The sequence below is a fragment of the Rhinocladiella mackenziei genome (assembly GCF_000835555.1).
Source record: "Rhinocladiella mackenziei CBS 650.93 unplaced genomic scaffold supercont1.4, whole genome shotgun sequence".
Lineage (NCBI taxonomy): Eukaryota > Fungi > Ascomycota > Eurotiomycetes > Chaetothyriales > Herpotrichiellaceae > Rhinocladiella > Rhinocladiella mackenziei.
The window spans coordinates 1,103,824-1,126,591 of NW_013550601.1; the positions used below are offsets into that span (position 1 = coordinate 1,103,824).

The following is a 22,768-nucleotide window of genomic DNA, read 5'->3' on the forward strand; positions in this document are numbered from 1 at the left end:
GGTCGAGGCTAGACCAAGGCGGCCACTCGGAGTAATGATAATTACCATTGTATACGGCGAATGGCGGAAGAAATTTTGGGGGGGGCGATGGAATCCATGATTGACGGGCTTGAAGATTCAGGCATAAAGCACAGGGATTTGCAAGAGCTCAAAGGTCCGGAACTAGACAATCACCAACCAAGTTTAGCCACAATGCGTGGTCCTGTTCGCAGAGTCACCCCAATCACCCCGGCTGATAAAAAGCTCTTTTTTATCAGTAAACACGAAACCCCCCACCTCTCGGAGACCAGGCTGAGCACAACATGCGCCGGCTCTTGGAAATGCTATTTGAACACGGGCCGCTTTCCTCAGTCATCTTCAGTTTCTTCCTCGGCTGCAGTCCTTAATTCGTATGCCAGGTCGTAGCATTCTGCGAGAAGATCATTTACACTCCCTTGTCCTTCAGGAATATCCTTTCCAATCTGAAACTTCCCATCCACCCTCATATTGTCGATGGAGTTAAGCTTCATACTGTACGGATATAGTTCACGGGGATTCGAGACACCTCCAGCCTTCTTGACTTCAACCAAACATCGACGCAAGGTCAAAAGCTGGTTATAGATTGGCAGAAGAGCTTCCGAAACTGGTTCTGATGCCATGAGAAGTTGGTAGATATAAGCATACCCTCGTCGGATGAGATATAATAGAGTCTTGTCAAGCGAGTCAACAGAGATACTCCAATAACAGCGGATCACACTCACTCGTTGCGCATGTATGTCGGCTGGATGACCTTCGGCGTCGAAAAAGTTCCCATCTCGCCTTGAGTCGTCGATGCGATCCAATTTCCTCTGCCACATGAACAAATCGGTTTCTCGAAGAGACCAAGCTTGTGTCATCGTCAACCGATCAAGATGGTTCCGGATTTCAATGAGTTTGTCGTAAACATCCTGGAAACGTTCGTCTATCTTTCCTTTTCTGTCGACAAAGTCAGTTGTTTTGGGTGAGCAGATGGATCTGAATCCTGGAGGGATCTTACTTTTGTTCGACAATTTCGGTAAATCTGAGGCATCTATTGAGCAAGGGAACGACGAGGTCCTGCCCCGATGAAGCCTCACCTGATTCGTCAGGTAATTTGCCGTCTTTCATCGTGGACTGAATTTGGAGTAATTGATCCCGAAGTTCGTGGAGATCTTTCTGATTGTACTATACTTCGCTCAGAACGGGAAAGCAAAAACAGCAAATGTGTAATTACCTTGCTTCGGGTGTTCAAGGCCGCGATGGCACGAATAAGCGATACCAATTTCTCCCAGACAGGAACCATTTCTGGTGAGAGGGTGGAGAGGAAATCGCGCAGCTCTTTCAACATTTCCTTGCATACCTCAAGACGATATTGTATTCTTGCCAACAAGTGGTGAGAGTATACCTCCTTCCCGTGCTCCAAAATGGTCTCCATTTTAGAAATAGAGCTTTCCAAGCTAGACAGATCTTTTTTGCTGTAGAAAGCGGCCTCTTTGAGATGGTGGCATAGACGAGTCATGTTCCCCGTCATGGCGTAAAGGGCCGGGGCTTCATTGTTGCGGCCGACGGCCATAAAGAAGAGAGAGATCAGCTGCAGGCAGTCATCCAGAACAGTATCGGCGCGGTTCTGAACCAAATGCTCAGGACCTCGGACCTCGTTGAGGGTGGCGATCTGCTCGATCACTTGTTCGTAGAGGGGTAGGATGTCGGAGGACTTGACGTAGGTGCTTTTGTCTTGTTTCAAAAGGAGCAATTTGTCTCTGATCAATAGCAGTTTATCCAAGATAGGCTTCTCTTGCGGCCCTACGGGGGCATTCGTGACGGGTGAATCGGCCATGAATGATAGGAAAGGGACGGATTCGCAAAGGACAACTGGTGAGATTGCGCAGCCAGGATGCCCGTGAAGGGGGAATATTTTTGCATAAGATGAATGCCTTCACGTCACTTGAATCGTTTGCAATGTGAATCGAGTGGGAAAAAACGTTAATCAGTGCGCGGGATGGTTGTTCGGATGTTCGGTTTTGTGAGACGTCGTGGATTGGCGTTTATGGGTGCAGGCAAAGGAATAAGTAGGTACGTTAGCATCAACTAAGAGCTGTTAGCAGGACCGAGTTCAAGTAATGTGCATAATCAGTAGCAATGCTGCAAGAAGAGAAGTAAAAGCGTGGAGGTTGTTTTTGCTTGTGCCTGCTTGTTGGGTATCGCTGCTCGCTTGTTCGCTCCGGCCCCCTCCAAAATCCAGAATCAAAACCCCCCCCCCACTCTCTAACCTGGCCCACCCACCGCGCGCTGCCCCCCAGACTCTGATCCAGGCCACGTGAGCGATCGCTAAGAGCCTTTTAGAATCTTACCCCTCGCCTTGGCAGCGCAAGTTCGCTACTTGGGACCAGTCGATTTGACAAGAGCCTTGCCAGCCAGAATCCTCCTCTCTTGCTACATATCTCAGCATCAACGCAATCTCGCCACGCGCTATGCATCAAGGTCACCATGCTTTGACCTTCACTTGTCTGGTTAACTGGCAAGAGCACGGCCAGTCGATACACTGCTGAAATCATCAATGCTGTTCCCGCCGTATCCCCGTATGCGTATTCCGCAGACGGATGCGATGGTCCATCAAGATAGTTCTCGAGGAGACCCGACTTCTGGTCTGGAGGTTGTTTCATGGTACAGTTGAGCATGGACATCACAATTTTGATGAGAATACTTCTGCTCCGATCCACAAATGATGTATGTTCGGACTGACGGAGGGGACTGCCGTCAGGCCTCTGCCAGTTCAGAATGATCGCCAATACCCGCGTGATACCTGCTATCGCCCATGCATTGCTGGTCAACCAGACGTCAGGATCGGAACAGCAGGTCCCTGGCGTCAACTCAGCGGGGTCCGAGACGATATGGCGCCAAAGCCCCTGACAAAGTTGCCCATCTTCGAGCGAAATATTGGTACCGAGTATTTCGCTGTAGAGCTGACATTGTCGCACAACCTCTTCTAAAAATTTCATATTCTGGTCAATCACCCCATAATATGCTAGAAAAGGAGGAACCATAAAGACAAAGTCGCCCCAAAGCTCTGGGGGTGAGTCTCGATGGGATATAGCTGAATGAGTTGCGTTCACCCGGTATCTAGTTGCCTTGTTCACAAGATATTCAGCCTTGGCGCTTTGCTGCCTCGAAGTACGTTGGATCATGATGCGATAGCAGCAAGGCCGCAATACCCAGAGAGGCAGGGTCAGCCGATGAGCCTGCATTCGACGTCAGTGCTGTTCTGCGCGGACGGACATCCTTCAAAAATCCATTTTGTTTACCTTCACCATCCATGAGGAGATCGGAATCATTCGTCCAAATGACAGATTTAGCATAAATCAAGCCCCCAACCCTGGAGGGATCCGGAATACTGGGAAGCCCGCCCTGAGGGAAAGGTTCCCGGCCAAACACAGTGAGATCTCGATCTCGAAACTCTAGGAGAGCGTGAACCAAAGTCCCGAATTCCCAAGAATGTGAAGTAATAGATAGACCCTGCGCCACGACTTTTTCTATATCCAAATCAGAACTTGAATATCGCTGATTTGCTGGTGCGAAGACCCAAGCTAGGACGGCTAAAATTGCCACAAATGCTGAGACTGCTGAAATCATCATAACATTGGTGGAAGTACTGCCCAAACCTCGGCAGTTTTGATGTTCGCCTTTTCAATTCGAGATAGAGTGGACGTGCTGGTGACGTTGATCGCGGAGAAGACCTTGGGAAAGTCATCCATAGGAAAAGTATACGCACGCCCTACAACAGTTGAAATTGCCATTGCCAAGGTAGATGTCGTGGTAGAGGGAACCAACTATCGTTGATATTCAGAACTCCCAAGAACGAAAGAAGATCAGGTTGTCATGAGCCAGATCGAGCATGGCTTCTGGAAATAGTTCCGTATCGGATTAGGTATCTGAAAATAGAGTATTTTGGAAGATAGAGAAAGTGGTTGACTAGCATTCTGTCTTGCCGTATTGCCCAGGTCTGAAGAGCAACTTGTTGAATACGAAGTCAGGTATCCTGATGACGTTGCCTTCTCTTTGATTTACCATTGCGTGGAATGACAAGATGGAGAAAATGAGCTTGAACCAGCTCCAGCTCCAGATTGTTGAAGATTTAGGACAAGTGCACTGGCTTCCCCGTGTTCCCACATCCTTGGGGTTGAAAGTGAACCACCCAACTTTTCTGTAAGAAGTACTGTACATAAGACGGGAGTCTTGTCGTGATCAGGGATCGTCTGCGTATATAGCGAGACAAGGAGCCTTGTGGTGGTTGGTAGGAGACCTTGCTTATAAGCTGATTCCAATGGAAGTGGAATGATCAGAAATCACCGCCGAGAATACCTCCTTAGGCCTCGAGGAGCTTGGTCGGCCGTCATTTCGATCTTCAGGCTTCAAAGACCTGTGCAAGACGCGTCATCAGGCTTTGGAGGTGTTCTTTGAAAACCATGATGAATAGCTGTCAGGTCATGCAGAACAAGGATGTCATCCTGTTTCCCACGCAGCCTGAGAGCCGTCTTGATGGGTTTGCCTGGCGCGGTTATGGGGGAATGACCGCAGAGGATGGCCTTCATGCCGGCCTCGGTAAGCAGTTAGCTGCTGGGTGTCGTAGCCTTGCAGCCGAAGCCACAGAAGCTTGAAAACTGCAAGAAGCATTTGTCGATGTTGTCATGCATGAAGCGAGGAGCCCTCTCTCTGCCATCACACAACTAGCTGATGAGATTGTAGCGTCCCTGGTCGTTTTGCTTGCGGCCGACTATTCTATCGAGTCCCTAGTCCAGCTGCTGAAAGAAAATGTGGAAAGTGTCTTACTCTGTGGGGGCCATCAGAAGAGAATCATTGACGGCGTTTTGACGTTGTCAAAGCTTGACTCTCAGTTGCTTTCAATCAACCCAGTTGTTCTTCAACCACTTCTTGTGGTTCTGTAGAGCCGGCACCGAAGATGTTCCAGGCGGAGTTCGACACCCAGCGGAGCGTGAAGGATGTGGGCGTCGACTGGGTATCTTTAGATCCCTCTTTGGCTGACGGAGATATTCATCAGTCTTCTCACTGACGCCATCAAATTTACGAAGCTCAAAGTAAGTTCGAAATATCACCATTCGGAGACCTGCTTTCATCAGCAAGCTCCCGCCTTTTGACGACGTCGTTTGCTTCGGTACAGACAGGCCAAACCAGACGTAACATTGGTTCCAGAGTGGGGAGACAGAGAGCCGATCCACCTCCTACTCTCAGTGTCCGACACAGGGATAGGCTAAGAATAGGAAAGAATGAAGCGACTCTCCAATCGCTTCCAACAAATACCAAAATACGGTGCTCTGGACTCTGACTCTTCATATCCCGTGACCTAGCGGAAAATATGGGGTGAGGGATGTGCTGGTCATGAGGGATGAAGAAGCGTAGAATAGCGCTTCTAGAATATATAAATCATTTTCATCGTTCGACATCGCTTTCTAGACCCATTTTAGATACCGTTGTAGCAACGCAATGAGAGGACTCAAACTCACGCAGATCAATGGGATGCAAAACCAGAGTAGTTTGGCTATCTCCCTCCGATTTCATTGATGTCCACCAATTGAATCCTCTCCCACGTCGCAGTTTTCGAAGATCTCTGCTTGAACAATCTCATCGCACCATCGCCGTCATGTTGTCACAATTACAATTGATCTGGATCGTCTGGATCAGGTGCTCCTTCTTCATAACCCCATCCACCCTGATAGATGCCCTGCGGAACGGCAGTGTTCTGATGTGGATGTTGAGCCTGCTCAACGTCTTCTTCCTCTTCCTCTTCCTCATCGTAATCCTCCGCTCCATCGCCTTCGTCCTCTTTGTCTTCTTCGGCCTCGGTTTCGTCCTCAGTAATACCGACATCCTCAGCCTCGCTGCCCAGTTCCTCAGCAACCAGGTTTCTCCCTTTCTTATTCTTCTTCCTCTCGCGCTCGTATTCCTTGTCGTCATCTTCTTCGCTGGCTCCACTGCCTTCACTGTCTCCTTCGCTCCCGGGATCATAATCTTCCTCTACCTCATCCTCTTCGTCTTCCATCTGCTGTTGTGCCTTCTCCAGCTCGGTCCTTGTATCTTCCCCCCCGTCTCGTTCATCCTCTCCGCCAGCGTATTGCACTGAAGCTTTCCCGTTCGCGGCAGCGTTGAGCTTCTTCGCACGTCTCGACTCAGCGAGACTTGCGTCCTGCAAGCCATGCCGTTTGACATATGCGTCTATGCCAGGGAAATCGGCCTGGTCGAGCATGGAAAACTCCACTTCTTGGATAGCATTCATTGCATCTGCGTCAGCAGTGGTGCCGTCAGACAGACCGCTCGGCCGATGTGCGATATTGAGGTTGAACGTGCGTTGGAGGACGGACGTGTACGAGATGGATTCAACATCCTCAAAGGCAAAGAAGGAGAGTGGCTTCTTGAATCCAAAGAAGATGCCGTTGTAGAGGAAGAAGAGAAACCCGTCTTTGCTGCCCCGGAACGCCTTAACGTGATATGCCTTGTCGCCCTTCCGATGCGATTCAGTTGTTGCGCTCGCGAATTCCTCGGCAGTTGGGAGTGTCAGACTGATTCCGTTCTTCTTCAAGACGAAGTCTAGGACATTCTCTAGGATATCTTCAGGGCCTGAGGCGATTTTAGCTAGCTCTGGGTTGGAGACTTGGACGGATTTCAAGGGCCCGTGATTGACTGTCCAGATGATTGGTTCATTGAACTGCGAGTCAGACTTCGGGAGAAGGCAGAAATTGTATTGCTTTGCCGCCTTTTCTGGGACTGGAAGGCGTAGAACATATGCGAATTGGTTCACAGGGACTTCCATATCGATTTCATTGGTTGCAGGGTTTCGGGTGTATATTGCAAAACTCGTCGATGGAGAGTTGATGTCTGTGCCGTATTGAATGATTCCTAAATGCAGTTTTTTCCTTTGGGGGATGGAGAAGGAGATATCTCTTGCTTCTAAAATCACTTCGCGAGGCTGATTCTTCTGGGCAGTACTAACGGGCAGAGAGCTGTTGAGGAGTTTGCGCTTCTTCGATGCAGGTTCGTCGTCCCCCACCGATGCAGAGGCGCCATTTCGAGTTTGTGAATCGACGTGATATTGGGCAATGTCCTCGAAGAGATCAACATAATCAGGTATTTCCCCTTGTTTAGTTTGGTTAGTCAGGGCTGGTGAGATTGGTAGAGTTCGAGAGCTCACTGATGGCATCGAAGATTCTCTTCCTCAATTTCGAGTCGTTCGCAAATGCGCGATCTATTACAGTTTTATTCGCGGTCGTGCCGGACATTCTCGACGTCGACCAAGGGTGGAAGTACGTATCGTGTTCCGGTTGGAGGTCGCGGAGAATGCAGACATGAAAAGTAATTTAGGCGCATGGCGTTTACCCCTGACGCGTCTGGCCTTGTTACTTGGAAACCAGTCGGCGCCTTGCATTGACTGCAGCACAAAGTATGGGGGTGAATGGCAAGCAGACCACCTTCAAAGTACTTTATGATGATTGAAATGAGAATAGAGACCAGTTTGAGGAACTCTTTCCATAGTTTTGGAATGCTACCCAATTTTTTTTTGGCAATTAACCACGTTCGCAAAATATAGCCTTGACTTTCTCAAACGTAGTGCCCTTCATCGAACTTGTCTTTGGGCCAGAATCTGGCCTTGATGGGATTCCCATTGAAGATGCGCCCTTCCAAGGTGTTCACAGCTCTCAAGGCGCTGAGCTGGCTCACAAAGCACACAAATACCAGTGCTTCATCCTCGTCCTTCTCCGATCGATGGATATAGACTCTCTTCACACTTCCGTACTTCTCACTGCATTCCTCACCAATCTCTTGCAAGATTCCTCCCTCCTCTTGGGTCAGCTCATCATCCAAATTTAAACCGTTCAACATGCCCTCTAGTCGAACAACTTCCGACATGGCTCCGAATCTGCCTTCCTCTTCCACTTGAGCAGCTTTGGATTTATATCCACCCATAATCTTGCCCGTCCCTGCTGGCGCAGCATAGCCACCACCTTCAGCATCAGACTTTTTCTTTCGTTTGTCCACTTTGGCATACAGAGGATTGATGATGCCGGTTCCCTGGGCGCCCAGACCCTGGCCCTTACTCCAACCATATTTGGACATTAATCGCTCCGCAAATCCTGCTTGACCAGGCCGTTTCGATCGTGGCTCGTCGGAGTTGGTATTTTCTTCAGCCTGTTCGGATTCTGCAAGCTTCTCCTCCCATTCTGCTTCTGACGAAGGTATCTCCTCTGATGCGGAAGGCAGATTGTAGCGGATTGGGGCGCGTGTTATTTGACCTGGTGGAGGGTTAATGGCCGGTGGGGGAGGCAGAGGAGGTTGAGCTTGTTGAGCCTGTGACATGCGTATTCGGCGCAAATATGCATCTTCTCCTGTTGTATCGTCTGGAATGTCGGCAGGCGGAGGGGGGGAAGGGCACTCGTCGTTGAGATTGGGCGGTGGGGCAAATGACATGGGAGGTGGTGCGAATTGGTCTATGAAGGTTAGCACGATCTGTATGGTAATGAGATTTGTCCTTCCTCACTGTTCATGGGTCTATGATAGTCGTCATCTTCCGAGTCACTCAAGTCCCTCGGTTTTATGCGGTGTCTGTAAAGAAGGTCTTTCCATTCTCTTACTTCGCGGATCTTTTCTTCGCTGTGCTTGTATTCCTCATAGTTGTTTGGTCTGCTCGGGTCATAGATATCATCCCAATCTTGAATGATTGGAGCTGCTGAAGCTTCCTTGTTCTTCTTGCGCTTCTTCCGGCTTGGTCGTTCACGCTTCTCAACGGCATAAAAGTGGTTAACTTCATCGTCATCCGAAGCGGTGGCTACCCAATCTGCGAGAGTGGTTTTGGGCGCCGACGGTTGAGGTACCGGAGCTTCTGTCGCGGTGTTTTCCGTAGACTCAGAGCGGGTGACTCCTGAAACAGCGTTGGAAGAGGACGGAAGGGCGAATTTGCTTGCAATAGCCTTTGCCTTTGCTTTTTGAGCGGCAATCTGAGGTCGTTTGGTAGGTTGAAATCTTAGGGAGGCTGTAGATCACCAATCCACATATCACACGTGAGCAAATCCATTCAGCAAACCTTTAGGTCCTTACGACGATAGATATACCAGCGAGTGCTTGCTGTTTCTTGACAGCTTCATCTTGTTCAGGAGTGCTTTCGGGCTTCGTGTATGATACGGGCGCACTGGAGATGGTGCCCGAAGCAGCATTTTTGGGATCCAGGAGGTTGGCATACAGCGACAACCCTCCCCGTGAAGGGGCTGGAGGATCGTTGGCCATGACTCTGCGCGTCTTATACCGTTTTCAGATTTTATAAGTCCGAGATGCCGTGTAAGAATGTGATGAGGTGGACTGGCTCGGGGAACGAGGCGCAGGTTACTACTGATCTCGTGATTGCGGTCGGGCGGTTCTCGGGGGAAGGAAGACAAAAAGTAATTCCTTCATATGCGGGATGAGCAGGGGCGAAATTGGGGTGCATCGGAATCTGCCACCAATCGTTGCAGAAGGTCGTGGCCTCTTCGGGTGTTTTAACACATCTCAAGAAGAACTCAACACCCGATCATATTCAGCATAAAGATGGCCCCCTGGTGGCACATGCTGAACACACTCATTTCTGGTGAAATGGATTCCGCGGACGTGCTTTTCTCTCAGGCTGCTGCAGATTGGGTATCTCTCTGCGTACGGCCCTGAGTCTGAGTCCACTGTCTGTCACGTCATTCTCTATCTATACCTTTTTTTTTTTCCCCCCCGATTTCATCTACTCACCTTTTTCGCTATAGATTTGGCCTGTAAATAAACACCTCGATTCAGATTCTCTTCTTCGATCTCTTTCCTCATCTTCCCTCTTGTCCACCTCCCTCGGATAACCCTCTCAATCATGGTCACTTCCACCCTATCGACCTCCTTTTCAGAAACATCCACTGCCACTGCAATCATCGTCCCATCGAAGCCTAATGCTCTGACCATTTCCTATAAGCGGTTGACACAAGACATATTGGATTTTCAAACCAAGCTTGCCCATCTAGGGATTCGACATGCCGATGCAGTTTCAATAGCGTTACCCAACAGTTATGAGTTCATTGTTTCATTTCTTGCGACATCCTTTCAGAGAGCCATCGCTGCCCCTCTCAATCCCTCCTACAAGCAAAATGAGTTCGAATTTTATATTGAGGACCTTTCCTCTGCTGTGAGTATTCTTCCCAAAGGATCCTGGTCGAAGGAAGGCGCTGCGGTAAGAGCGGCAAGAAAATACAATGCGGCCATTGCAGAATGCTATATGGATGGAGAGAAACTGGTCTTGGACGTCAAGGAGCAAGGGCAGCTGGCGCAGAGACAGTCTCAATTGGTGGCCCAGGCCGACCCCGAAGATGTCGCTTTAGTACTACACACCAGCGGCACCACGGGAAGACCCAAGGCTGTTCCATTGACCCATCGCAACCTCACCAGAACTATGCTCAACATTCAGAACACATACGAGCTAACACCCGGAGACCGTACGATGCTGGTTATGCCGCTGTTCCATGTTCATGGGCTTCTGGCGGGATTCCTGGCACCCTTGGGATCTGGTGGCTCCGTCATTGTTCCCCCTTCATTTTCTGCAAGGTCATTCTGGGATGACTTTATTACTCACGAAGCGAATTGGTACACGGCCGTACCTACGATTCATCAAATTCTGCTCAAGAACTCTCCCAATCCCAAGCCCAAAATTCGGTTTATCCGGTCATGTTCGTCACCACTGTCACCCAAGACCTTCCGAGAGCTTGAAGAAATGTATGGAGCACCGGTGCTGGAGGCTTATGCTATGACAGAAGCAGCCCATCAGATAACTTCAAATCCACTGCCTCACAGAGGAAAGCGACAGCCGGGAAGTGTGGGAGTTGGACAAGGTGTGGAGGTCAAGATTCTGGATGATCAGGGCAATGAAGTTCCCAACGGCACCGAGGCCGAGATTTGCATTCGGGGTGAGAATGTGACCAAAGGCTACATCAATAACGAAAAGGCCAACCGAGAAGCATTCACAAAAGGGGGATTCTTCCGAACGGGAGATCAAGGCAAGAAAGACAAAGACGGCTATGTCATCATTACCGGGAGAATCAAAGAACTCATCAACAGAGGAGGCGAAAAGATCAGCCCAATCGAGCTGGATCATATGATTGCTGCGAACCCAGATATATTAGAGGCGGTTACTTTCGCAATCCCTTCAGAACTATATGGTCAAGAAGTTGGGGTGGCGGTTGTTCCCAAGCCCGGGAAGAGCCTTACAGAGCAAGCGATCACTGACTATGTGGAGAGCAAAACAGCGAAGTTCAAGAAACCGAGCAGAGTGAGTTTGCAGAGTCGCCCAATCTTTGAAGCGAAATTTGCTAACTCGGGCACAAGGTTTGGATTTTGAAAGAGATACCCAAGACAGCAACAGGAAAGATACAGCGAAGAAAGGTTGCGGAGTCTCTGTTGGCCAAGGATAAACCAAGGGCGAAACTATAGATGGATTGATGCATTAGACACGGGGATATTGGACATGGCTGCATGTAGACATTCTGGAGAAGGACGTGGTTATAGAAAGAAGGGAGACTCAATAAAAAGGGAGGGGCGCCAGGGGGGGCGTCTTTAGCCTCATCGTATTCCTTCCCGTTTCCTATTGATTTTCGTGGGTGAATGTTTTTGCGAACCTTTCCGATGCCAGGCAATATGTTGGAGAAGCGTCTCGGACTGGTGAAGCCCGAGGGGATCTCATCTCAGCATTTTCGCGCCCTATGATTGCGATAGCAAAATTGCGGAGTAACTTTGTTCTACATACGACTTCTCAGTTCTGCAGGATCACAGGGTCTCTGTCCGCGTACTCTCTTTGATGAGATTTCACCGGTTGTATATTTCCTTGCACTTCATGTCTGTTGCAGTCTTTGCTCGTTTTCATCCATCATATCTTCTCCGAACAAATCTAAGTGCCAAACTGACTACTTCGCATCCTGCTCTCTTTGCGACCAAACCTGGCCTCAATTTCGTCAGGATGTCGTCCAGTGTCCCCTCGTACGAGTGGCTCGTTCACATCCCCGATTTCCCCGGAGCCCTCGAGAAACGTCTCGCGGCTCGACCCAAACATCTGTCCGGGCTCAAGCCTGCGATTGACGGTGGCATTGTCGTCTTTGGGGGAGCAACTCTTTCAAAGCAGCCTGCCGAAGGAGAAACTCCTGATATGACCGGAAGCTTTATTCTGATCAAGGCCGAGAGTGAAGAGAAGGTGCGAGAGGCTTTGGAGAATGATCCTTATGCTGAGGGTGGTGCTTGGGACGTCAAGAATGCAAAGATCTATCCGTTCAGGTGTGCAGTTCGGACTGCCATGTAAAACAAGACAAGGGAAGATGAGGGGGAGGGAGCAACCGAATGAATCAAGGAGCTGGAGTCAACCATCACGATACCTATCCAAGATCACAATTGCACCAGATAATATCAGTACTCTTTAACAATCATGTTTCACATTTCGGATCTTGCTGTCGACTGTTCAATTCTCTCCATTCTATCTTGTGGCTGCTTGCATAACAGGCGAGACTGGTGTTATATTCGGCCGGGTAGACGAGATTTGAGGCTGGCCGTGCCGCATATCTTGTCACTAATTTGTGATTGAATGCGAGAATAACTTCCAAGTTGCGTATCTCAACCTGTACGTCTCGACAGATCCCCAGTCCCTCTTGTTCTTTGGAAATAGAAGCGCTGTGATCCACGCGGCGAATGGGACGCGATCGAATTGTGGAAACTTCACACAGCAGTTTCCCACGCGAACGAATGTAAGTGGCAATGGGTCTTCGACCGCAGGGAGCACAAGCTCAGGCACAGCAACGATGGAAACGCCTAATGGTGGTGTCAACGCTGTTTTGAGGGTTGTCAATGAGAAAATTGTCTTCGGTGCAGGTTTATTCGAGGTGGCTGTCGCCCCGGCTCTGATCTAGCCATATTTGAGACCAAGTTTCTTTGACGAACGATCGTCGCAAGCACTATATGAGAAACGTGCTGGAGAAGTATGACTCGTTCGATAAATTCTCGTGACATCCAACACTCCCTGTGTCCCTCGACCATTCACATCGTCTAGGAGACCGAATAGAGGTCCTCCAATTGAGCATTCCGCACCAAGACTGTGCTTAGACAGAAAACACAATTGCCTGTTTCGACTTGTAACCATCAACTCATCCCAGGATCTTGATCATGTCTCGCTGACTTTTCCAATGTCCATCGGTCGACCCATTGAACCCACATCACAACACTAATCACCCATTTTCCATCCCTTCTCTTTGGCGGCTCTCCACAATTTTAGGCCTCAACTCAAATCAGCTCAATTCAACCTCTGCAAAAACCCCATCTGAATCAATCTCTCCACATCACCCTGCTTGACATAAAACTGACTGTTTTTGGTCAAATTGATCGCGCCGTACTCCGTCTGTATCTCTCCCACGTCCTTTAGAACTCGGACATCGATGAACAAATCTCTTGGCGGCTCCAGTGGCCCCGTCAGATCAATATCCGTCCACTGCCCCTTAGACTGTGCGAGCATGTCCGTGTACCGACGGAAAAAAGATTCTTCTTCGGGGCTCAAGGAGTTTTGCTGTGCAGCACGACCCACTGCAGTTCGATCAGCATCGCCTGTATTATTGCTCTTGTTTTCATTTAGGCCGTCTAAGTTCCCGCCATGTAGCTCCAAATCGCGTCCTTCCCAAGCCATAGCCTCAAGTCTCTCGGCCCTCACGCGATGGTAGGCAAGCAGACACCGCTTGTCGCGGCGCATGCTGAGGTGATCGACCAGCAAGGCACATGCTGTCGCCGGATGCTCGGCCGGGTTGAACGTGCTCTGCGAACTACCATTCTCATCCGTCATGATGAACGGCTCGAGGATCCGCGTCGCATCGCGGTCGAGGTCACGAACTTCGCGTACGATCGAGCGAACGAGTTCTGTTTGGTACGGCGGGAGGGACGGTAGGGCCTGTGTGCGTTTCGCGTGTTGGACCTGCGAGAGAACATGTATCTTAGTTATGCTCGCCGAGGAAAGAAGGTTGGTTAGAGCTCACGAGCTTGTTCCCAAGCTCTCCGTGCATTGGGATTGCATGAGATTGAAATCTAACGATCTGTGAGAGCGACAAGAAAATTGACCGTGGGAGCTTTAATGGCAATGCTATGTTGTTGAGTTGACAATGCGGGGATTTGACCCGTTGTTCAGTCCGCCAATCAGAATCAAAGGATTTTCGGAGCAAAAAATGGGTTGCTCCTTTCTTCCAAACCCACCTCGGTCCCTGGCGCTTGATAGTGACCCCAGACTTGTATTCAATTTCAACAGCTGCCGCCTTAATTCTTGCCTTTCGTTGAGGTAACTCTCTCCAAGATGTTTTCGTTTGCAATTTTACCCCTTTGGCTTCCTCTTATTTCTACCTTGATCGTTGCAAACTTGACCATGACACCGATCATCCCTGCCAGTCGCTGAATGAAACAACACTTTGGCCCTCGCTAGGTAATTCATTTATCGGGTATCTTATCTATGTGCCAGCCTTTTTAGAAGCCCCACTCTATCCTGGGGTTGTTGGCCTCTCATATATGACCAGAGAATCATCCTCGTACCGAGAACCCCGCCAACCCCCTGAAACGTCAGCCTCGTCAGCTTTCGCAGAAAATGTTCGTCCACCGCCGACCTGGGATGCCCACTTTCCGGCTACGACTGAACACAGCGTGCTGCAAAGCGAGTTTGTTGGTTCTCTGAAAGATCCATCTCGGTTGTTTGTACGTCTGGCTCATCTCAGAAATTTGGCGTGTGAACTTTCCGTCACTCGATTTAGGCATGAGACCTCTTTCCTTCTGACTTGCTCGATCTATATCTCCCCCAATGCTCAAGTGCCAGATAACCGAGATTGGCGCAACAGGCGACAACCCCCACCAAATCACGTCGCAGGACGAGACTGTGCAAATAGTGCAGCCACTTTGCTCTTTCCCTTCTGGTCTGCCTCGAAAAAGGCCCACCTCAAAGTCCAAGTTTGTACGGTAGTGGCTAGTCGCGCTCCCTCTTGACGAACCCCGTGAACTTCTGATTGGCAAAATTCTGTGTCAGCAGGCTCTATTGAACACGATATGAAATCTGGGCCTGGGATGCGTAAGCACTCCTGAAGAGGTGGGAACCTGAGGAAAGGGTTTAGATTATGGAATCGATATTGGCAAGGCGAGACGGCTTCACATCTGATCCGAAGAGAAATAGTCGACAGGTCTGCGGACACAAAGGGTGAGGAAGAGAGTCGTAGGGATCTAGACAGTATTCGTCGAAGGAGCGCTTTCCTTTTTGGTCAGCTACTCACTCTCTTGTTCGAATGGACCGACCACTGAGTATGTAACCCATAGACTGTTGCCTTCCTACCACGTCATTGACAGGCACAAGGGGTCCAGATATCTGCGGAAATATAATTGTGTGCTTGGAGACCCTAGGATGTTGAGCTTCATCAAGATGAAACACACCCGTGAAAGTTTATCCCCGCGAATCACGATACATGCGGAGATGTACAGTATTACCCTTCTTATGCGATCGAGTACAGCAAGGCCGCGAAGTAGGTCATGATGGGCATTTCTCTTTGCGGCGGTGCTAACGATATGTATCAAACATAGGTACAGGCGCACGTCAGGATACGACAACCAGCAACATCTAGATGAAAAAGGGTTTTTTGCTAACAACGATTGTGCGGCCTTTGGTTTCAGCTAGACCCGACAGAGTGAGAGAGGAGGGTATGGTTGAAGGCCTCAGAGTGGGTAGCAAGCTGTGCTTTTATTGCCTTATGAATCAGGGTCCCGGTCGGATGCGACGAAGCTGCAATGGAAACTAGATCAGAGAGGGGGCAGAGAAGAAATATTATTGAAAGGAGGTTTGGTGGAGTTCTGGCGTAGATTACTTTTTAGACTTTGACGACGCGAAAGAGGGTGGCACAGAAGTACGAGCTGTAGCCATAGTCAGGGATCAGATGGCAAGCGGTTCCAGGCTTTTGAAGTCCGGGTTCAAGGAGCTCTGCTTGTACCATTGATAGAGTAGCTCTGCTCTATTTTTCGATTGATCCTGGACATCATACGTTCGATGTGAAGGTTCTGATTCGGCGGCCCATATAACACCTCGCAAGCTAGTTTGGAATGTCGGTGGATGTTCATGAGCCCTTGGGAAGTTCCAAGCAATCTTCAAAACCCGTCGTCAACCAGAGCTTGGGAAGATTTCCCTGAGATCCTCGTTGATTGGATAAAAATGAAAACTTGAAACATGAGAGGATTGCGCTGAGTAGGAGGCTCAAAAGAAAAAAAATTAGAACATCGACGGAATATCCTACCCGTGATATAGTTGGACCGGTAGACACAGGGGTTGAACGGTAGCGGGCCGGCAGCGGTTGATCCCAGTCCTCAAAAAGGCGAAACAACAAAATTTTCATGGTTCATGTCTCAATGAGCTGCAGAGATTCTCGAAAATGGTACAGTCCATGATTATGTGGCAATGCTTCTGCTAATAGAAGGTCGAAGTTGGGACCATCAGCAGCTGGACCGTGTCAGACGTGATCTTCTCAGTATATATCGTGTGGTGAAGTTGCTCTGTGGCGTATCGGAGATTATGGAATGCGACAGTCAATTCCATCGAGATCATGTTTGCTGCCGTTGTCGTATGAATCGTTCGTTACACAGAGAACACTTGGGAGCCAATCAATGACGGTAACTCATTGGAATATCACCGCTCGGTCTGGATTCAGATCTAGGCCAAATTCAATGCCTGCAGCGCCGTGGCGAATTCAGCAAATCCTAGTTGCTAGTATCTGATCAAATCGAAACGGGTGCAACTGAAAGCGGTTGCCGGGAGGCGCGAGGAATGTGGCTGACTAGTGACCCATGTATCCACTTTCTCTGGTGGAGTCAAACATCTGTCTTGAGACGAGCCTCTGGACATAATTCTAGGACAAGTTGATCTTGAAGGACCTTCACCAACGTCCTATTTGTCCGATTCTCTGGTCTCAAGTCTACTGTACGATCTTGACACGGATATTGGAAACTGCATTCAATGCTCTGGAACCTACCGGGGGCCAATACCCAAGTACCGTACTCGCCGGACAGGATGTTGTGTGGGAAGAAGTCGATGGCTCATGGTATCAACCAGGGCCTGCACTCGCTACCGCTTGATTGCATGGATAATGCTGCTTGTGGAGTTGCCCACTCTCCTGATAGCACTACCTGCTTTCATCAGCTTGAAAACAAAAGAGTTCATTGAAGGAACACCGGATGTTGACCAGGTTTCCGGATGCGGCAACCTCAGCTTAAAGCGTACACTCTGGTAGTGAACGCGGCAAGGCTGAAGACTCTTGCTGGCAATTGATATGTTCTCTTGTCAAGGCCATTCTCGTCATGTTCTTCTCGCATTAACAAAGGTTGTCAATGGACCAGGAGGTCTCAGGATTGAAATTGCCTTTCGAGCATCTTGCGGGTAGTAGAGACAAAGCCACCAATAGTTGATCCCACCAGAACCTTGTACTGGGAGCATCATTTACTCACCGCAAGTACTAAATGCCAGACTTGCTGCAGTGTACCGACAAAGACTCTCAACACTATCAGGACTCTCATACTCTCACCCTCATCCTGCATTCACCGTCGGGTTCCTGCAACCATCCATAAAGACGGACCAACATCTGCGACAGAGTTTCCTCAAGGACAACGAGAAATCATTTAGCAATAGTCCTTTCCATCAAAGCAACATCATCGAGACAAAGCATTCCCTCCATTGTGCTGCACTTTACTGCTCAGAAGACGATAGCAAGCAAAGTCCAACAATTCCCGAGACTTGCTGCGTGGGGTGCGATCGGCGGGATACAAATCTGGAACTCTGACCCAGACAAGAGAGTCACTCCCCCAAACGCCGTCGGCTGCTGCTTTGAATTCACAGTCGTCAAGGTCCTCTGACACAAAGTCATCACTAGAAGAGGCCGAAAAAGGTCTGCTGAGCTCGATCAGCCGCTCTTTTGCGACATCAGTGACGAAAGGACATATCCTTCAATCATCACGGTAGATTTCTTCCACGCACTGCCGTTTCAACCGAGTATCCATATCAATGGCCAGGAACGCATTCGCTGGGCCAACTCCATCACCTCCTCACTCAGGCGATGGCCGTTACAACATGGGCGACGATAACCGGAGAGCTGTTGTCAAACCAGAGCCCTTCACACCCCCCTTGACTTCAAGGTCACTCATTTCAGATATTCCTCCTCCATTAGCATTTGTAAGTATCAAACCGTTCAACGAGAGGAGGGGGAGGCTTACCCTGGTAGGATCCTTACGGCGATCCATCTCTTTATCACACAGCTCCAGCTCATGTGTATTGCACACCACAGCAAGTGAGTACGACGTGTTGTGGAGGCGGTGAAACCCATGCTGACAATGATAGACAATGGTCACGTCGGTTCCTTCCCACAGAACTTCTCACCGTCTCGCCAATGATGGCATTCAAACTCGCAGTGGGAGAGCGCTTGGTACACCATCCAGTCCTGGCGATACCGAATCCACACGAGCCTCACAATCACCCCGACCTCGAGCAAGAAGGAATCTGACAAAGAAAGCCAATTCAAAAGGCGGACCGGTCATTGATCAGCCTCTCAGCGTCTTGACCAAAGACTACGAGACCCCTGTGAGAGATATGTCAGCCTGGGTCAATCGCTCGGTTGAAGAACGGATGGCGGAGATTGACCGAAAGAAGGGATATATTGCCAGGCCAATGAACTCTTTCATGCTGTACCGATCCGCGTACGCTGATCGAGTAAAGCAATTTTGCAAAGAAAATAATCATCAAGTCGTGTCGCAAGTGACTGGGGCAAGCTGGCCGTTGGAACCAAAAGAGATCAGAGAATTGTATGAGCGATTGGCCATCGTTGAACGTGACAATCATCAGGCTGCTCATCCAAATTACAAGTTTGCACCGAACAAAGCAGGTAAAAGACCCCGGAACGGCGATGACGAGAGTGACAGTGATCCGGAATGGGAGGGCTCGACGAAGAATTCCAAGCACAGTCGAAATGCCCGGCGCGTTGACAGCAGGAGCACCTCATCGACACCATTTGAAGACCGACCAGCTCGATATCAGCGTCCTATGCCTGCACTGCACCTTTCAGGATTTGAAGTCGGCCACCCCTATGGTGCTCCGCCGTTGATGACGGGTCCGAATGGAATAGTCGGAGAGTATTATCAAGCTTCAGCCTTCGTGGAGCCGTATGATCAAGTCGGCGATCTCAAATTTGAGAGGATTGAAGATCCTTTCCCGTCGTACCAGACAAGTATGGGTCCTGTCGGCGTGCCCAATGCGGGCCATCATGAACTGTTGACCTCTTACCCAGCACCACAGCTGATGGCCATACCGGCTCAGAATGACGTTCTTGATCCCCGTCTCGATCACATCGATCCAAACTATCAGCTGGCATATTTTGGAGAAGGTATGGAGCCAACGCAGGAGATTCCCAGAACGATCGCGTATGAGACTGTTTCGCAGTTTGAAGTCGGATACCAGCCAGAAGCTTACCACCCCGGGCTAGCGACATTGACGGAAGAACATGATGTCTGGGGGGAGTCTGGACGTGCCGGCTCGGACTTTGACTCGGAATTCCAGAAATTGAGCTGAGAGACGTGACGGTGGAATATATGTCAGCCATAGATGAAGGAGGATGAACCTCCGGCAACTTTGAATCTACATAGCGACGGAGTTGACCAGTAGACCTCATTGGTCCGGCATAGCCGTTGAGGAGTTAGTGTAAATTCATGGTACTCGATGTGGATTTTATTGCAAGGGAAGGAAAACCCGATTTGGAACCAGCTGGAGCCGGGTCTACCAAGAGTTCTACATCGCCAATCATGAACTCAGCCGGCAGGAACAAAGAAAAGGGAATCTAAAAATAGGGCTTTTCTGTACTGAAATAGAAATATTGGGATAGAATTACTACTCTGAGTTATTGCATTTATCTTGCGGCATCGAGAAACTGGAAGCAGGTACAGGAAACAGAAGGACTTGAAGGAATCGAGGCTGAACAGACGCAATACGCAGGCAAAACGAGCAGACACGTGCTTCACGAATATTGTGCTGCCTGTACATTCAGCGTCGCTCCTGTTACGCCAGTCTTTGTCCGGCTTGACAGAAAATACGATTGAAATTATTCCTCGTAGTAATTCCTGATAGACTGTGGAGTCTAGAGAAGGAATGTGTTGTTGTTGTTCTATCTAAGAGAGAGCAAGACGAAAAGAAGGGCGCAAGTTGCCAAGCCAAACAACCTCACGTGACGTTGCCAAGGTGACGCATCACGTGTCTGGCCAAGAATTCCATTTACAGTACAACTTTCTTTTCCATGCTCGCTAATGCGCTAGATTAGTGCATACCTGGCCACCGTATCGTCAAATCTCCGCTTTCCGTTTTCGATTCTTTGTAAAGACTCGAGCAGTCTATCAGAATCCAGGTCCCAGCTGTTCCGCCCATACGCTATAGTGTCAAGGTATAAAAGCGGCAATTCAAGTCAGCCAACAACGGTTAGGCATAGTTCACATAAAGGAAGCAGCCCCTTTGTGAGAAGGCGCAATAGATTTCTGATGTCAGCCTTTCTTGCGAAAAGGTTTACTACCATTGGGAATCAAAATTGCTGTTCTTGTTCTGTGTTCCTGAGAATAACTGGAACTCAGCGACCAACGCAGGGATCAGCACTGTGTTCCTATGTGGAAGCACACCAGGCAAAAGAACTTGCATCCTCGGGAATATGGAGGAGACATCAAAATATCCTACCTTTATTCGCGTAGCTAGAATGCAATTCTGCCACAACTCTGAATATGAGCACGGATCCGACCTACACTTAAATATCGAATTCGATGACATCGAACTGGAAAAGAGCTCCGCAATCGCTATATCGTATACCTGGGGTGAGTTCGACCGAGAAGACGAGGTCATCGGCCATGATACCGAAGGGACCCCTCTCTTACTCAATCTCGGCAAGGAGTGGGATGTGCAAGAGATGACAGCTTGTCTAGCGCGGCTGTGTATTGACAATGGCGAAGAGCGTGGAAGTCGTCACGCTGGGTGTTGGATTGACCAACTGTGCATTCGGCACACGGACGAGGGATTTCGAACTGCACTTGCGAACATCCCATCCATCTACAGGAAACTGGACGTCGTGGCGTTGATGCGGTATCTACTTGCTCATGCTTTCGACGTCGGGTCTTGGAGGTGCTGGAATCCGACGGGAGCCAGGCATCTTCCGTGTCTGCTTCTAATGATCGTCTATTCGGCATTCATGACTGTGTGAATTCACTAGGTGTTTGCTCCTATCTCGACCGAGTGTGGACACGGCAAGAATTTCAATACAGCCGTCGCATACAACTTGTACGTACATCGGACGAGGAGATGCAATGCGTGAGATCCCCAGCCGATATTCAACATATATCGAGGATCGCAAGTCTCCTGTTACAGCAACATTCTGAGCACGTGCGGAACCCTGAATGGGCTTTTTCCATACTCCATTCGGCTGCCAGCCATTTTCTAACTGGGCTTCAACAATTATTCAAAAGTTCTACGGATATTATCGACTTTTTAGCGGGCAAACAGCTACCTCCAGGAACGGACATAGGGGAAGGAGTGGTTGCATTCGTGATCAAGCTCTCGGAGTTCGCTGACACTTCCCTAAGAAAAGCCACCCAGGATCGGGATTACGTGACTTCGCTTTGGGTGGACTGCTCCGGATATGTCATACCTCGAGATTTCAAGACAGTGAGCCTTCCGGTGTTGTTGGATGACGCCGTACGTCAGCTCGAACGAAATCATGGGCTGTCATCAATGGTGAGCAATATTCCAAGGTTGTTTTGGGGTTCCTCCGATGGACCGACCTCCTGGAGGTCTACAGATTATATGGGGCGGAGATTGATCACGTATGGAGTCCGTGAGGTGTATGAAACAATCCCGAGCCCTACGCCAATACCCGTTACGAGGCGCGGAAACGTGCCCTTACGGATGCAGATTCCCCAATCTCCGCCTCTCAGTGAAATGACCAGGGACTATTTGGAAGAATTCCGCCACCAGAATGCAAGAGCTGTTTTCCAGGCGCTTAAACCCGTCGTCTGCAACATGTCCAAGACTATGCTATTAAGGCTGGCCACCCCCATGTACTTGGGCTAGCTTGACCTATTTGGGAATGAAGATATTCCCCTTGTGCATTACCGGCTGTCGCTGCTGAAATTTGTGAGCAAAGCCGAGGAGCTGCCGCAGATTATGGCGGAGCCTGTCCCCGAAAAGATTACCGTGATAGTCGACCACCACAGCGCCGTTTACAGTATGGTGGCAAGCGCGCTGGGCCTCGACGAGGGATGATGCAAGGCCAGCGGGCTAAGATTGATGGTGTCGCTGACAGAGCACCCTCGCATCGGATTAACGAGACTGTCCCCAAGGAAGAGAGGAGAGCTCCTTCATGAGGGGCCTCCGGGAAGCGTAGCCACAATCTTCAGCTCGCATGTTGAATTCAGTTCGATGGTTGGGGAGAACCTACTACTCGAAGCCATCGGAGTTAGCGGCGAGGTACACCTTCCCAAGTACCATGTCACCGGCATCTGGGTCACTCACCGGTCCATGTCTCGGTTTCACGTCGACGCGTTTGTCGATCATGATGGCCAGGACGCCATTCTAGCTTAGGACAAGAGGTTGATTTGTCAGACGCCAGACCTATTGAGGCGGTACTCCTCGATCAATCTGGATGATTCGAGTGCGCCA

The 22,768-nt window shown here is 49.5% G+C and overlaps 9 protein-coding genes across 9 annotated transcripts; 4 read left to right on the forward strand and 5 right to left on the reverse strand.

Annotated features, from left to right (window-relative positions):
* Window positions 1–347: 347 nt before the first annotated feature.
* Window positions 348–1,834, reverse strand: Z518_05528 (uncharacterized protein; the record flags this gene model as incomplete). Its single annotated transcript, XM_013416340.1, has 4 exons — window positions 348–689; window positions 741–954; window positions 1,016–1,182; window positions 1,232–1,834. The coding sequence occupies 4 exons, from the start codon at window positions 1,832–1,834 to the stop codon at window positions 348–350; spliced, it is 1,326 nt and encodes a 441-aa protein (XP_013271794.1).
* A 539-nt stretch (window positions 1,835–2,373) lies between these two features.
* Window positions 2,374–3,182, reverse strand: Z518_05529 (uncharacterized protein; the record flags this gene model as incomplete). Its single annotated transcript, XM_013416341.1, has 2 exons — window positions 2,374–2,430; window positions 2,484–3,182. 2 exons carry the CDS (start codon window positions 3,180–3,182, stop codon window positions 2,374–2,376), a joined length of 756 nt encoding a protein of 251 aa, XP_013271795.1.
* Window positions 3,183–5,665: 2,483 nt separating this feature from the next.
* Z518_05530 (uncharacterized protein) lies at window positions 5,666–7,286 on the reverse strand (the record flags this gene model as incomplete). The annotated part of the gene is made up of 2 exons (XM_013416342.1): window positions 5,666–7,143; window positions 7,199–7,286. The coding sequence occupies 2 exons, from the start codon at window positions 7,284–7,286 to the stop codon at window positions 5,666–5,668; spliced, it is 1,566 nt and encodes a 521-aa protein (XP_013271796.1).
* Window positions 7,287–7,605: 319 nt separating this feature from the next.
* Z518_05531 (uncharacterized protein) lies at window positions 7,606–9,285 on the reverse strand (the record flags this gene model as incomplete). Its single annotated transcript, XM_013416343.1, has 3 exons — window positions 7,606–8,492; window positions 8,543–9,034; window positions 9,114–9,285. 3 exons carry the CDS (start codon window positions 9,283–9,285, stop codon window positions 7,606–7,608), a joined length of 1,551 nt encoding a protein of 516 aa, XP_013271797.1.
* A 598-nt stretch (window positions 9,286–9,883) lies between these two features.
* Z518_05532 (uncharacterized protein) lies at window positions 9,884–11,490 on the forward strand (the record flags this gene model as incomplete). Its single annotated transcript, XM_013416344.1, has 2 exons — window positions 9,884–11,329; window positions 11,386–11,490. The coding sequence occupies 2 exons, from the start codon at window positions 9,884–9,886 to the stop codon at window positions 11,488–11,490; spliced, it is 1,551 nt and encodes a 516-aa protein (XP_013271798.1).
* Window positions 11,491–12,013: 523 nt separating this feature from the next.
* Z518_05533 (uncharacterized protein) lies at window positions 12,014–12,349 on the forward strand (the record flags this gene model as incomplete). The annotated part of the gene is made up of 1 exon (XM_013416345.1): window positions 12,014–12,349. One exon carries the CDS (start codon window positions 12,014–12,016, stop codon window positions 12,347–12,349), a length of 336 nt encoding a protein of 111 aa, XP_013271799.1.
* Window positions 12,350–13,330: 981 nt separating this feature from the next.
* Z518_05534 (uncharacterized protein) lies at window positions 13,331–14,087 on the reverse strand (the record flags this gene model as incomplete). The annotated part of the gene is made up of 2 exons (XM_013416346.1): window positions 13,331–13,999; window positions 14,061–14,087. 2 exons carry the CDS (start codon window positions 14,085–14,087, stop codon window positions 13,331–13,333), a joined length of 696 nt encoding a protein of 231 aa, XP_013271800.1.
* A 4,007-nt stretch (window positions 14,088–18,094) lies between these two features.
* Z518_05535 (uncharacterized protein) lies at window positions 18,095–19,651 on the forward strand (the record flags this gene model as incomplete). The annotated part of the gene is made up of 3 exons (XM_013416347.1): window positions 18,095–18,262; window positions 18,312–18,377; window positions 18,428–19,651. 3 exons carry the CDS (start codon window positions 18,095–18,097, stop codon window positions 19,649–19,651), a joined length of 1,458 nt encoding a protein of 485 aa, XP_013271801.1.
* Window positions 19,652–20,771: 1,120 nt separating this feature from the next.
* On the forward strand, window positions 20,772–21,314 carry Z518_05536 (uncharacterized protein; the record flags this gene model as incomplete). Its single annotated transcript, XM_013416348.1, has 1 exon — window positions 20,772–21,314. The coding sequence occupies one exon, from the start codon at window positions 20,772–20,774 to the stop codon at window positions 21,312–21,314; it is 543 nt and encodes a 180-aa protein (XP_013271802.1).
* Between the last annotated feature and the right edge of the window lie 1,454 nt (window positions 21,315–22,768).